This window comes from Tachysurus fulvidraco, chromosome 22, assembly GCF_022655615.1.
Source record: "Tachysurus fulvidraco isolate hzauxx_2018 chromosome 22, HZAU_PFXX_2.0, whole genome shotgun sequence".
Lineage (NCBI taxonomy): Eukaryota > Metazoa > Chordata > Actinopteri > Siluriformes > Bagridae > Tachysurus > Tachysurus fulvidraco.
Window position 1 is genome coordinate 12,503,710 of NC_062539.1, and position 16,832 is coordinate 12,520,541.

Sequence of the window (16,832 nt, forward strand, 5' to 3'; positions counted from 1 at the left end):
ATATATATTAAGTATTAAGTATTTAAGTATTAAATATTAAGTTTACATTAAAAAATATAAAAATATAATCTATATATTATATCATTTCTAAATATAATTTCTAAATAATAGAAATTACAGTTGTATGCAAAAGTTTAGGAACCCCTACTTAGCACTGATTAATATCAGAGTTGTCTGAGTCTGGCTCATTTATCTTTGCATTTCTTTTTGCAAATGATCTTCTCTTTTTCTCAGTCACATTGCACTCCTTGTCTCTAAACCAGAATTGTGATACACACGTGATACACAAAAACAAAATCACATGGCACAATACAAACCTGCCAGAATGTCCCCCTAGTGTCCAGGAAGACACAACAGCATTTGACACAGTCAGCCTCAAGTCTCTCTCGAGTCACCCTCAGGAGTTTTGGTGGATCAGCATGGGAATGGATTTATTCCTGGAAGGTTGCTTATATCAGGTGACATGGAGGGAGCAACATCTTCACGCAGACTATATACTGGTGTCCCACAGGGCTCAGAACTTGGTCCTCTCCTTTTCTCCCTCTATACTCACTCTCTTGGTAAAGTTACACTCTTACCACAGCTATGATGACACTCAACTTATTTTCTCCTTCTCTTCCTCAGATAGCATGGCTTCTGCTCAGATATCAGCAGATCTGTTGGACATATCATTGCGGATGATGGCTCATCATCTGAAACTCAATCCCAGCAAAACTGAACTGTTGGTCATCTCAAATAAGAGGAATGTTTCTCAGACATTTTATTCTTAAACCATTACATGATGTAAGTCATGACAGATAACCCTGAGTTCGGCAGATATCAAAGCAAAGATCTTAGAAGATCTCAGAGCTTTACTACATTACAGTCTGTTTCTAAAAATGTTGTTGCAGATCCATGGAAAATATTCAGGATTCCATAAAATGGATCTGATTTTTAATATATAATATTGTAAGAATGCAAAATATGAATATATAAAGTAAGAAGAAAAAAGGAAAAGGAAATTAGTAATCAGAATCAACATAAAGGAAACTGTTTCATCCAGCATTTTTTATTTTATAGATTTGAACATACATTGGAATTGAGCTCTCTGTTGATAAACAGACCTTATGGTGGATAGATTGTGTTTTTAAAGAAGAATGTTAGCTCTATATGTACAGGGCTTATTAGTAACGATTGCAGTAATCACCTTTCATGTAAAGTGTGTAATCCTGAACAGTCTACTATACTTTTATTATTATTATTATACATTTAACAAGAGACACTGGGATAGATTTGAAGCAAGTGAGAAGAAAGTAAGACACTACAGTGGGCGGTGCTCTAATTCATCATTCATATAATTCATTTTACTTTGAATATTCTGTGTTTATGTAAAACCTTCTTTCTAAAGGTTATGCAGGGGGAGAGCTGGTTGAGGATTAGGGAATGGGAAATGGGAAAAACAGAACAGAATAATAGATTGTAATGTTTCCAGGAAGCTATGATTCAACTTTCTTCGCATCTCTTAGTTTTAGTAATTAGCTTTAAATTTATTCTCGTGTTCCCTTGGTTGGTATGTACTGTATTGCAATCAGATTAAACAATTACAATAATGATAAATAGTCTCATTTAAACATAAAACTGTTATTTGTCCCAAAACTATTGACAATTTAGATCTTTCTTATTTTACATGTTATTATTATTTATGAAATTATTAGTTTATAGGAGGCACGGTGGCTTAGTGGTTAGAACGTTCACCTCACACCTCCAGGGTTGGGGGTTCGTGTGTGTGTGTGGAGTTTGCATGTTCTCCCTGTGCCTCGGGGGTTTCCTCTGGGTACTCCGGTTTCCTCCCCCGGTCCAAAGACATGCATGGTAGGTTGATTGGCATCTCTGGAAAATTGTCGGTAGTGTGTGAATGTGTGAATGAATGAGAGTGTTTGTGTGCCCTGCGATGGGTTGGCACTCCGTCCAGGGTGTATCCTGTCTTAATGCCCAATGACGCCTGAAATAGGCACAGGCTCCCCGTGACCCGAGTAGTTCGGATAAGCCGTAGAAAATGAGTGTTGAGTCTTTTCTATGAGCATGTGACAGTGTTTGGCTCTGAATCCTTAAAACTTTCATACAATGTATTTTAGTGACTTCACAAAACCTTGCCATTGATAATGTGTGATGTGTGTGGCACAGGCTCCCCGTGACCCGAGAAGTTTGGATAAGCGGTAGAAAATGAATGCATCAATGAATGATTGAGTTTATGATGTTCTGTTATTTACCCTGAATTAAACAATAATATTCAGCTGGAAATCTCAAATTTGTAGTTGACAAGTGAAGGTCTGTATAATATAATGTGTATATAACATATAGAGAAGTCTCACTCTGATGGAGTCTTTTCTGTTTGTTTTTCCCACTGATGCAAATCCAAAGTATGATTTTTTATTCCAGTGAATCATTTGCATATGATTTCCTGCTTAACCCCCCCCCCCCCCTTTTGTTTATCTTAGGATTGGCTGATGCCTTAATGTACAACAACAACAACAACAACAGTAATAATAATAATAATAATAATAATAATAATAATAATAATAATAATAATAATAATAATTTATAAATAATAATTTTGCTTTTCTTTTCCAACAGTCCAAATAAAATATACGATTATAGCTTATCACATGATTTATAATAATTTTGGGTGAAAAAATTTAATTAAATTATTTGGGGTAAATGCTGCTAAAGACTTCTGTATGGAGTATGTACAGGGTTTGGGATTGTTTTTTCCTTTGACCAATTTACATGCCAGCATCACGTGATCATGTACACATAAAAAGACTGCAGCACTTTACCTGGGTCTGTTTAACTCATCTCATATCTCTGATTTACACACTGCTCTTTTCATTTCACACAAACACACAGCAAGCTGCTCTCTGTCTAAAAGAACTTCTTCTGGGTGAAGAGCATTTTATTATTATTATTATTATTATTATTATTATTATTATTATTATTATTATTATTATTATTATTATTATTATTATAGTATTGTTTTTTTAGTTGATGCTGAGGATTAAAGAGCACAGAGCATCACCATGGAAACAGTGTCAGTCGTGCTCTTCCTGCTATCAGGTAAAAATTATAATAAATACGTTTAACAGCTTTAACCTTCATGTGATGAGTTTAAATTGTTATTATTTATAAAAATGACTTTTTAGATCCTCCAGATGTTACTGCTGTTAAAGATTATAACATGAATAACACGCTCCATAATAATCACTTTTATGTTAACTGTTTCTACTTAAATTAACATGATGGAATAAACAAATATAGTTTTAGTTATCTTTCTCAAATCCTAAAGGTTATGTTTATTCACAATTCTACAAGAGCACAGAAGTGTTATTTACACAATGTTTTATATAATGTAATTGCAGTTTAGAGAAAAATGTGTCATAAAATTGTAGGAAGAATCAGACAAATTGGTACAGTACAAACAACATGTATAAATCATATAAAAGCATTAAAACAGTTCTTTCTCAAAGGTCAGGATTATCCCATTTAATAACATCAGTACACACTTTAGCATCAATAAACAGTATAGACTCTATATTGAAGAATGACTGAAATAAATTGTGTTTAAAACTGTCTCAAATTTAGGCTAATTTCATACAGAACACACACACATAGCTCTGTGGCTTTGGACAGACTGGAAGAGATGTAAGTTTCAATGAATGACAGATATCGTACACTCCATAACACTCTGACATGCACACATCGTTTCTGGTATGTAATTGTGCTCAGTGACTAAATGTGGCCACTAGATGGCGATATTTATAAACTGGAAGAAGCAAGTCATGCATGCGAGTCTTTGTACACAAAATGTCAGTTATGAAATTTTGTTAAAATCTGGATTTTTGTTTTTAGATTGGTTGAGAATATTAAGTGAGTGTCTTCTCTATATTATTCAGGGCTGTCAAGTGTCACGCATTGAGAGTGACACTCACTCATTTTGGTGTTTTTAAACTTTTTAAACTTTTTAACTATTTATCATATATTTAATAAGCCGCAGCACTCAAAATGTATCTGTCCGCACCGCTCTCTCTATGGAACCGGGCAGGAATCAAGCGCGTCTCCCCTGGAGTTCTTAGTCGTGCCTGGCACTTATCAGCCAATCAAAAAAAAAAAAGAGGCTACACAATAGCCAATCAGAAAATAGCACTATCTGGGTAAGATTTAACGCAACAACCAATGAAAAAAAAATTATTACGCAATACGCAAATTTTATACGCAATTCCAGAATTTGCTCTTCTGGATCTGCAAACAGTCTCTCAGTCTGAACGGAAAAAAGAACAGAGCCATTCATCCAGATCACATTTTAGTCCTTTTATCTCTGTCCTGCTACATTAACAGGAGAAATTTCTTCCCCAGCTTTTACTCCTCCAGTCCAGAACCAACTCACTTCACTCCATTTCATTCTGGGTATCATGAATCAGACTGAGGCTCGGAAAGCTTGCAGAGAAAAATACACTGACCTCGTCACTGTGTACTCTGATGAAGACAACACTAAACTGTATAAACGGGTGACAGACCGTAAAAACAGGCTGGATCAGACTGGCTGGATCGGACTCTATCGCAGTAATTTCAGTGAGAAATGGTCTAATGGTGATCCTGTAACATTCAGAAATCTGACAGGAGATTGTGGGACATCGAGCTACTGTGTTGTTATGAAGGCTGATGGTTCATGGGAAAGTCTTCAGTGCACATTAGCAAGATATTTCATGTGCTATGAACAAGGTAACTTCTGACATAATATGCATATGTTATTGTATCTGTATATTGTATATTGTACATTCTCTAGTTTAAAATGTATGTTTAATATAATGTGTTGTCTTTGTAAGCATACAAATAAGAAGTTGTTTGTTTTTACTTCCATAGATGTGTCCTTACAGACATTTAATTATCATCTAATCCTTGAGAGTAAGACCTGGTATGAAGCTCAGCATTACTGTAGACAGAACTACACTGACCTGGTCAGTATCAGAGATCAGCAGCACAATGAAGAGGTGTGGATTATAGGGTTAAACAGCAGCACACCCTTCTGGATCGGCCTGCTGTGTGATGACTGGCAGTGGATTGATGGAGGAATCTCTACCTACAGAAACTGGGATAGCAATCATCCTATACCACAAGATAACTGTGTAGCGGTGAGAGGAGGGAGATGGTACTCACTCCCGTGCAGTAATTATCTCTCTGCTTTGTGCTACTACTACAGTAAGTGTCGACTTCCTGAAGAGTAAAATCATCTCATCAATCTTCTGTATGATGACTAGAACACAGCTGGTGTGAGTCTCTGATATCACTCTAAACAATCCTCCTCCTTTTGGTGTTTTGTGTCTCTATCAGATTACATCCATGTGAGTGAAGAAGCTCTGAGCTGGGAGGAAGCGCTGGATTACTGTGATAAAGAGAACAGAACTGGAATTCTGATCATCGATTCTCAAGCTGAACAGGAAAGGTTAGAGTCTGAGCTCATGAGGAGACGTGTCCCTCCAGGGTCTCTGTGGGTGGGGCTTGGACTAAACCGTCTCTCTGAGCTGAAGGTGTCGTCTGGTCCGCTGACCTGCCAGGACATACAGAGACAAAGTGAAGCTGACACACACACTGCAGGAGCAGCACCAGATTATGTGATGGACTCCACTGAACTTCGAGTCGTGTGTAAACTGAAGTAAAACATTTTCCTCAATGCTGCAAGAACAGAGCACTGCACAGTTTAGAGTTTTCCAGCACAAACTCACCTGAACACAAACTCACCTGAACACTTCATTATGCATTTGTTCACTAGTTGATGAGCTGAATCACAGAGCAGGAAAAAGCCTGAAGTGAGCAGGAAGTGTTCACACACTCAGAGCTTCACACATCAATTGGCCTTCACAAGAATATTTAGAATATATATTTCATGCTGTTAATGCTTCTCTAAATTCTTGTTTAAGATAAAATTTATTATACTTTCTTTTCTTTTATCATATCAATAATAAGAAACTGTAATTTTATTATTTTTCATGATAACTTTTGTGTTATATTTTCTTCATTTACAGCAGTTGAGTTTAGTAACTACTGATAATCTATATTAACTGTTCCATGGTATTTTTTTACAGTAAACTTTTTTGTTCTAAACACGGCTGTGGTTTGAATTATTTAAATGTGTCTCTTAAAGGGTGATTATTTTATTTGGTGTGTTAGTTGTGAGTGAATATGGAATAGTAGGTGCAGTGTATTACATATTCGGGCTGTTAGATTGTATTTATTTCTTTATTATTAACATTTGCAAAAGTCTAGTATAACTAGGATAGGAACTAAACAAAAATAATGCAAATAAAACAATTACAATATTGCTACAGACCTGCTTAAAATATCATAAATAACGTTTTACATGCAGGACATAAACAGCTAATCAGTATTAAAGTATTAAATGAAATTTACTACCAGCTATAAAACATATATAAAAATATGTGACTCATAAGAATCTTCCCTGGCCTTAATGTCTGTTTTATTATCTTTTATGTCCTTTTAATGACATTATTTTACATCATGCAAATATCAAACATTGTGCTGCTTAGTAAACACGAACATCATGATTTGTCATGAAAATAAAAATAGGTATTTTGCACTTTTATTATCCGAGGTAGTTTGGATAAAGCGGTAGAAAATGAGATGAGAATTAAATATTAAGTTTATATTAAAAATATAAAAATATAATATATGTAGTATTCATTCATTCATTCATTTTCTACCACTTAGTATATTATTTATAAATATAATTTCTAAATAATAGAAATTACAGTCGTGTGCAAATGTTTAAGAACCCCTGACAATTTCCATGATTTTCAATTATATTTATAATTTATATAAATATTCGGATCAGCAATTTTATTTTGATCTATAAAATAACTGAAGGACATTTTATTGATTTGTATACCTGTAACTACTTAGCACTGATTAATGATATGTTTACTGTTAAGAGGAACGACACGGACAACCATTTCACTACAGAGTCTTTACTGACGACTGCTTCAGATCTCGCTCTCCATTACACTGTTCCCCGCTCCAATCAGCGCTGTCTCCACACACGGAGAAACTACCGTAATGCATGGAATAGATTCGCATATACAATACATTACATTTCTTCCCCCACAGTTTTGAACTCCTTAACATTTAAACAATTTGCAACAATGTGACTACCAAAAGGTTATTCTTTTTTATTTATTTATTTTTGATTATAGAACATACCTTGTATACAAATGGTTAGAACTTCTTATGATTAAGAACCATTAATCAGTCCATAACTACAGATCTAATCTGTTAGGTGCTTTTCTCTGACGAAGTGGATATCTTCTTTCAGGACTGGGAACTGTCCCTTTTCCCACCGGAGCATGGGGCTGGGTAAAACTGGGATTGCCCTTGTCACTCACATCTGGAACAAAGTCATTGGCTATTGTACTGGCCATAGTATCCGTCCTGCACTGTACATTAGATGACACCAGATGATCCACATGTACCTTCACACTATGATCTCCGACTTGCACTTGGTATGTGAGAGGTCCATGCTTGAACAAGATGACACCTGGAAGCCAAGCACGATTTGAGTGTCGACAGTCCGACACCATGACCTTCTGACCTGCTTTGAAGGATCTGAGCTTTCTGGCAGGGTCGTCCTGAGCACGTTTTTGCTGTGCTTGATGTTTGAGAACAACTGCAGATGTATCTGGTTTTAGCAGTGTGAGACGGATACGAGGCTGTCTTTTCAGAAACAGTTCAGCAGGTGTTCGCCCTTTCAGCTTGACCTTTTGTAGCTGGATGATAAGGAGGAGACAGAACATGACACACACAATTGTTCCTTAGGAACTCCTCAAACTCCCTAGAGGTAAATGGAGGGCCATTGTCCGATACCAGCTCTTTTGGGAATCCATAGGAAGCCCAGAGATGACGCAAAAGGTTTATGGTCTTCTCTGCATTTGTCAGCTGTGTAGGAAAGATTTCCACCCATTTTGAATGAACATCCACAATCACTAAGAAGTGTTGCTTGTCTATTTCAGCATAGTCTATGTGAATGCACTCCCAGGGTGTTGTGGTCCAGGACCATGGGTGAAGAGGAGCACAGGGTGGTTGGTTTCACCCCAACTCACATGGAGCGCACTTACTCACAAAGTTCTGAATGTCTTGGTCGAGACTCGGCCACCAGAGGTATCCTCTTGCCAGTGCCTTCATTCTTATTATGCCTGGGTGACCCTCATGAAGCTCAGACAACAGTCTTTCCCTATACGTTGGGGGAATGATAACTCTCGAGCCCCAAAGGATACATCCCTGGTCTGTTGAGAGCTGGTCTTTTCTTACCAGGTACGGTTTCAGATGCTCATCTGTGACATGATTGGGCCATCCAGACAAAGTTAGGTCCAGCATTTTCGATAGCAAAGAATTTCTCCTAGTTTCAGTGGAAATGTCTTTTGCACAGATGGGCAATTCATCTGTGTGAGACTTGAAACACCATCTCCTCTTCCCCTCCTACCGAGATGTGCTCACACGGCAATCTGGACAATGCATCCGTGTTTGCATGATCAGAAGAACATCTGTACTCTATGTCATAATGATAGGCCAACAAAGTCAAATCCCAACGCTGCATACGGAGGGCAGCTAGTGTTGGAATGGCAGATTTGGGGCCTAGAATTGCAAGAAGGGGTTTATTATCTGTTAGCAGATGGAACTTGCAGCCATACAGATACTTGTGAAACTTTTTCACTCCAAAGACTATGCTCAGGGCCTCTTTCTCAATTTGCGCATAGTTTTTTTCACTTGCTGTCAGAGTCCTAGATGCAAACGCAATGGGATGTTCTTCCTCTGAAGGTAGCACATGTGAGATAACTGACCCGACGCCATAGGGAGAGGCGTCACAGGCTAGTCTCAGTGGCTTTTTGGGATCATAGTGAGCTAACCACTTACTTGACAACAGTTGTTGTTTACAGGTGTTGAAAGTTTGAGCACACTGCAAAGACCACTGCCAATTTACATTGGCCTGCAACAGGTGATGGAGTGGGCGCAAAAGTGTGGAAAGATTTGCTACAAACTTTCCATAGTAGTTCAGAAGTACCAGAAAGGAATGTAATTCTGAGACATTGGTTGGAGCAGGGGCCTTCACAATCGCTTCCACCTTGCTTTCCGTTGGATGCACTCCCTTTTCATCAATCTTGAACCCCAAGTATTCCACTGACTTACAGAGGAATTCACATTTTGATTTCTTCACCCTTATTCCATGTTGTTGCAGTCGTGACAGAACTTTGTCCAGTACTTCCAAATGTTCCTCGGGAGAAGATGCAGAGACCAGAATATCATCCATAAAATATACTACATTCTGAAGTCCCTGTAGGATTTGGTCCATTGTGTGTTGGAAAATTGCAGGTGCTGTGGAAATTCCATAGGCCAGACGATGGTACTTAAACAAGCCTTTGTGCGTGTTTATGGTAAGGTACTGCTTAGATTCAGTGTCCAATTCCAGCTGCTGATATGCAAAAGACAGATCAATTTTGCTGAAAACTTTTCCCCCAGCCAATGTGGCAAAAAGATCCTCCACGTTGGGTAGCGGATATTCCTCTGCAAGAATGCATTTGTTCATCGTGACTTTATAATCACCACACAACCTCACAGTCTTGTCTTTCTTTGGCACAACCACAATGGGTGCTGCCCAGTCGCTCCTTCCGACCTGAGAGATAATTCCGTTCCTCTCCAAGTGATCCAGTTCCTTTTCTACTGCTTCTTTAAGAGCAAACGGAACAGACCTTGGTTTGTGAAAGATAGGTTGAGATCCGTCTTGCACTCTCACCTTTGCTTTGAGGTCACTAATATTTCCATACCCATCTTGAAATAGCTGTTTGTGTTTTTCAAGTACATCAGCGAGAGTAGTAACACTCACTAGTGTCACCTGTCTCAAGATGAAGAAGGAAATTTTCTGGAGCCAGTTACATGCCAGCACTGGTGGTTTGTCTCCTTTGACCACAATCAATGGAAGTGAACACTGTTGTCCCTTATATTTGACTGGAACCTCGATCTCACCCAACATCCAACACCCAACAACCCAGCCAGATGAATGGAATTTGGGCTCAATAAACAGTCCTTCAATTTTTCAGTATAGATATGTTCTGGAATCAAAGACAAGTGTCTAGTTGCATGCTAACTGTTATGCCGTTTATCAGAAGATCAATGTAAATGCCATCCGCCTTGTCTTGTGCAGAGTAGACTGTGAAAAGATCAAACAGTTCATCATTCTCTGCACACTGACTTTCGGAAGTATCTGCTGACACATACTGAACTTTGTCTGGCCGATATGTTTTGTGATTCTTACATGCACGCTGTAATTGTCCGACTTTTCCACAGTTGTGGCATTTCTCATTACGATAACGACATTCTGTGGGATGATGGTTTGCTCCACTACAGGATAACAGTTGCATTTATGCTTGGAAAAAGGTTGCTGCTGGACCCCCTTTATAGAACTGTACTGGAAATTTCCCCATCTTCTGTATTTCTCTCTGCCCGCACCGATGTTTTGAACCTTATGCACACTTGAGTCCTTTATGGTTGCCTGGGCACTAAGCTGTTTGGTGTCCTATTGTGCTAGTTCTAGTGCAAGAGCAACGTCGCAGGCAGGCTTTCTTGAAAGTAAGGTCCTTCTCTGACAGTAACCTTCTGTGATAAACTTCTCCAGCAAGTCCGCAGACAAATTTGTCTCTGAGAGCATCATCCAGAAATGTTCCAAACTCACATGAACTTGCCAGACGCTTTAATGACAGAATGTAATCAGATATTTTTTCCCCAGGACTTTGGTTACGGTGGTAAAATCTAAAGCGTTCTGCAATCAGAATCGGCTTGGGCTTGAAGTGTTCGGAAAGGGTCTGAGAAATTTCCTGGTATGATAAATCAATCACTTTTCTTGGCTCAACTAGACATTTGCTTTTTTTATACTGTCAATTTCATTTGCTTCAAGCCATCGCTCAAATCTCTGCAAATAGGTATCAAAATCCTCTTTGGTACTGTCAAACTCAGGCACTCGTCCTATTGTGGCCATTTTCCTTGTTTTATTATTATAATGTTGCTTTTTTCCTTTACTTTTTTATTTTTATTTTTTAAATCTTTTTATTGTTGTTGTTAATTACGAACAGTGAATGTCAACAGACAGGCTTTTACCTTCGTGGCTGTTGTAACCATTTCGTCCTCTAGATGTCGCCCTACTCCAACGAGCTCAGCATGTGACTGTTACTGCCTCTATGCGCATTTGTTCAACTCGCAACAGTTCACGTTCCTCTTCTATACAGTTTTATCTTTGGAGTTTTTCTTGCTCATTCTATGCACTGGGGCATCCGATCCCAACCTCGTCGCCACTGTTATGTTTACTGTTAAAAGGAACGAGACAGAAAACCATTTCACTGCAGAGGCTTTACTGACGAGTGCTTCAGATCCCCCTCTCCATTACACTGTTCCACGCTCGAATCAGCGCTCTCTCCACAAGCGGAGAAACTACCGTAATGCATGGAAAAGATTCGCATACACAATGCATTATGTTACAGTTAATATCAAAGTGTTCTGAGTCAGGCTCATTCAGTTCATTTATCTTTGCATTTCTTTTTGCAAATGACCTTCTATTTTTCTCAGTCACATTGTCTGCACTCCTTGTCTCTAAACCAGAATTGTGATACACACGTGATATACAAAAACAAAAACAAAATCACATGGCACAAGACAAGCCTGCCAGAATGTCCCCCTAGTGTCCAGGAAGACACAACAGCATTTGACACAGTCAACCTCAAGTCTCTCTTGATTCACCCTCAGGAGACTTGGTGGATCAGCATGGGAATGGATTTATTCCTGGAAGGTCGTTCATAGGTGACATGGAGGAAGCAACATCTTCATGCAGACTATCCACTGGTGTCCCATAGGGCTCAGAACTTGGTACTCTCCTTTTCTCCCTCTATACTCACTCTCTTGGTAAAGTTACACTCTTACCACAGCTATGATGACACTCAGCTTATTTTCTCCTTCTCTTCCTCAGATAGCAGCAGATCTGTTGGACATATTGTAGATGACGGCTCATCAGCTGAAACTCAATCCCAGCAAAACTGAACTGTTGGCCATCTCAAATAAGAGGAATGTTTCTCAGACATTTTATTCTTAAACCATTCAGTGATATAAGTCATGACAGATAACCCTGAGTTCGGCAGATATCAAAGCAACGATCTTATTCGATCTTAGAGCTTTACTACATTACAGTCTGTTTCTGAAAAGCTGTTGCAGATCCATGGAAAATATTCAGGATTCCATAAAATGGATCTGATTTTTAATATATAATATTGTTAAGAATGCAAAATATGAATATATAGTAAGAAGTAAGAAGTAAAGTAAGAAGAAAAAAGGAAAAAGAAATTAGTAAACAGAATAAACATAAAGGAAACTGTTTCATCCAGCATTTTTTATTTTCTAGATTTGAACATACATTGGAATTGAGCTCTCTGTTGATAAACAGACCTTATGGTGGATAGATTGTGTTTTTAAAGATGAATGTTAGCTCTATATGTACAGGGCTTATTAGTACCGATTGCAGTAATCACCTTTCATGTAAAGTGTGTAATCCTGAACACTCTACACTCTATACTTTTATTATTATTATACATTTAACAAGAGACACTGGGATAGATTTGAAGCAAGTGAGAAGAAAGTAAGACACTACAGTGGGCAGTGCTCTAATTCATCATTCATATAATTCATTTTACTTTGAATATTCTGTGTTTATGTAAAACCTTCTTTCTAAAGGTTATGCAGAGGGAGAGCTGGTTGAAGATTTGGGAAATGGGAAATGGGAGAAACAGAACAGAATAATAGATTGTAATGTTTCCAGGAAGCTATGGTTCACCTTAGCTTTAAATATATTCTTGTGTTCCCTTGGTTGGTATGTATTGCAATCAAATTACACGATTACAATAATGATAAATAGTCTCATTTAAACCTAAAACTGTTATTTGTCCCAAAACAAGTGACTACTTAGATCTTTCTTATTTTAAATGTCATTATAATTTATGAAATGATTGAGTTTACGATGTTCTGTTATTTACCCTGAATTAAACAATAATGTTCAGCTGGAAATCTCAGATTTGTAGTTGACCAGTGACACAAGGTCTTTATAATATAATGTTTATATAACATATAGAGAATAACAGAGTTATAAAAGGAACAACTGGAGATATTATCACACTGATGCAGTCTTTTCTGTTTGTTTTTCCTACTGATGCAAATCCAAAGAATGATTTTATATTCTTGTGGAACACTTTGCATATGATTTCCTGCTCAACACTTTCCTCATTATTTTTCTTTGCTTTTGGAAAAGGAAAAGCAAAGAAAAATAATGAGGAAAGTGTTGAGCAGGAAATCATATGCAAAGTGTTCCACAAGAATATAAAATCATCAGCTGTTTAAAAGACTTTTGTATGGAGTATGTACAGGGTTTGGGATTGTTCTTGTTTTTCTTTTGACCAATTTACATGCAAGCATCACGTGATCATGTATACATAAAAAGACTGCAGCACTTTACCTGGGTCTGTTTAACTCATCTCATATCTCTGATTTACACACTGCTCTTTTCATTTCACACAAACACACTGCAAGAATAGGAGTAAGTTTCACTGAAGGACAAATATCGTACACTCCTTAACACTTTGACATGCACACACATCATGTGTTTGAGTTTGCATGTTCTCCCCATGCCTTGGGGGTTTCCTCCGGGTACTCCGGTTTCCTCCCCGGTCCAAAGACATGCATGGTACATTGATTGGCATCTCTGGAAAATTGTCTGTAGTGTGTGAGTGAATGAGAGAGTGTGTGTGCCCTGCGATGGGTTGGCACTCCGTCCAGGGTGTATCCTGCCTCAATGCCCAAAGACGCCTGAGATAGGCACAGGCTCCCTGTGACCTGAGTAGTTCGGATAAGCGGTAGAAAATGAGTGAGGGAGTGAGATCTTAAAAACATCAAGTTTCAATAGGTTTTAATCAATCAAATTATTTATATATTCATGATATTTCTTTGTTGTTATTTTATTTCACCATGATTGTGTAATTGAGCAAGACGCAATTCCAGAATTTGCTCTTCTGGATCTGCAAACAGTCTCTCAGTCTGAACGGAAAACAGAACAGAGCCATTCATCCACATCACATTTCAGCCCTTTTATCTCTGTCCTGCTACCTTAACAGGAGAAATTTCTTCCACAGCTTTTACTCCTCCAGTCCAGAACCAACTCACTTCACTCCATTACATTCCGGGTCACATGAATCAGACTGACGCTCGGGAAGCTTGCAGAGAAAAATACACTGACCTCGTCACTGTGTACTCTGATGAAGACAACACTAAACTGTCTAACATATGGATGCCAGCCTGGATCGGACTGTATCGCAGTAATTTCAGTGAGAAATGGTCTAATGGTGATAAGGTAACATACAGAAATCTGGCAGGGGATTGTGGGACATCGAGCGTCTGTGCTGTTATGAAGGCTGATGGTTCATGGGAAAGTCTTCAGTTAACAGACACGTCTTTGAAAGCCTACAAATGAGAGGTCAGATTTTTAAAGATTTGTTTGTTTGTTTTTACCTCACAGATGCTTCCTCACAGACTCGTAATTATCATCTAATCCTAAAGCCGCCTTCACACTGCACACGACAAACGACCGCAGGTAAACCGGAAGTCATTCATTTCCTCTGGAGAGTCGCAAGGTCGTTGCGTGAATTGCCGACCATCTGCGGATCCGTAATTTTCGGATCCGTTTTGAGCGTTGGATGCGTTAAAAAAATTTTTTTGCGACTTTACCGCATCCGATATGCCGACCGGATGTGATGTATTCCAATGTTGTCCAATCAGGTTCGCGTGCGCGAGGTGATAAGAATTATTAAAAGTATTAACATAAACTTTAGTAATTTTTAAACTTTATCCAAAACAATCTTTTTGTTTTAAATACATTGTTATTGATAAAAAAAGTAATAATATATTAATATTTATATTGTGTTATGATATGTGTTATGATATGTATTATTTTTAATGTTGTTCCCATGTTTCCTCAAAAATTATTCGCGGTCTTTCTGGATTGCATTGATTGTTTGTACTCCTAACTTCATTCACCATGATAAATGCTAATTAAGTTTGCAAACATTTAGCCCATTTCGTAAGCTGTAAGCATCTCTGTCTGTGTGATTCAAGAGTTGGATCATAAAGTAACGGGTGTTCGGAGACCGCGTGAATCACGCTTCTCTCCCATGTTGACGTCTGCACGATCATATTGCACATTACGTGCGACTGTCACTAGGGGGCCAAATCCGACAGTCGTGTCCGTTTGTCGTGTCCGTTTGTCGTGTGCAGTGTGAAGGCACACCTGGTATGAAGCTCAGCGTTACTGTAGACAGAGATACACTGACCTGGTCAGCATCAGAGATCAGCAGCACAATGAAGAGGTGAGGATTAAAGGGTTAAACAGCAGCACACCCTTCTGGATCGGCCTGCTGTGTGATGACTGGCAGTGGATTGATGGAGGAATCTCTGCCTACAGAAACTGGGTTTGGCAGCACGGTGAACCTTATCCATCACCATACAACTGTGTAATACATGATAGATGGGGATGGGACTCCGGTGTGATAATCAGTACTCTGCTTTCTGTTACTCCAGTAAGTGTCGACTTCTCAAACAGTAAATTCATGACAGCGATCTTCTGTATGATGACTAGAACACAGCTGGTGTGAGTCTCTGTCTCTGATATCACTTTTCCACAGCTTCTACTCCTCCAGTCCAGAACCAACTCACTTCACTTCCGGGTCACATGAATCAGACTGAGGCTCGGGAAGCTTGCAGAGAAAAATACACCAACCTCGTCACTGTGTACTCTGATGAAGACAACACTAAACTGGCTGAGCTGATGATAAATGCTGGTATTTACGTTGCCTGGATTGGACTCTATTGCAGTAATTTCAGTGAGAAATGGTCTAATGGTGATAATTTAACATACAGAAATCTGACAGGAGATTGTGGGACATTGAGCTACTGTGCTGTTATGAAGGCTGATGGATCATGGGAAAGTGCTCTGTGCACATTAGCAAGAAATTTCATATGCTATGAACAAGGTAACTTCTGACATAATATGCGTGTTATTGTATCTGTATATTGTATATTGTACATTCTCTAGTTGAAATTTTATGTTTAATATAATGTGTTGTCTTTGTAAGCATACAAATAAGAGGACAGATTTTGTATGATGACTGGCAGTGGATTGATGGAGGAATCTCTGCCTACAGAAACTGGGTTTGGCAGAGCGGTGAACCTTATCCATCACCATACAACTGTGTAGTACATGATATATGGGGATGGTACACAGTCCTGTGCGGTTCTGTTTACTCTGCTTTGTGCTACAACAGTAAGTGTCGACGTCCTGAACAGTAAAATCATCTCAGCAATCTTCTGTATGATGACTAGAACACAGCTGGTGTGAGTCTCTGTCTCTGATATCACTCTAAACAATCCTCCTCCTTTTGGTGTTTTGTGTCTCTATCAGATTACATCCATGTGAGTGAAGAGGCTCTGGATTACTGTGATAAAGAGAACAGAACTGGAATTCTGATCATCGATTCTCAAGCTGAACAGGAACAGTTAGAGTCTGAGCTCATGAGTAGACGTGTCCCTCCATGGTCTCTGTGGGTGGGGCTTGGACCAAACCGTCTCTCTGAGCTGAAGGTGTCGTCTGGTCCGCTGACCTGTGAGGACATACAGAGACAGAGTGAAGCTGACACACACACTGCAGAAGCAGC

At 38.7% G+C, this 16,832-nt stretch overlaps 1 protein-coding gene across 1 annotated transcript; it reads left to right on the forward strand.

The window, feature by feature from the left end:
- Positions 1-4,396: 4,396 nt before the first annotated feature.
- On the forward strand, positions 4,397-6,011 carry LOC113640436 (macrophage mannose receptor 1-like). The gene is made up of 2 exons (XM_047806711.1): positions 4,397-4,755; positions 4,897-6,011. The coding sequence occupies exons 1-2, from the start codon at positions 4,446-4,448 to the stop codon at positions 5,256-5,258; spliced, it is 672 nt and encodes a 223-aa protein (XP_047662667.1). The 5' UTR covers positions 4,397-4,445; the 3' UTR covers positions 5,259-6,011.
- Positions 6,012-16,832: the final 10,821 nt, after the last annotated feature.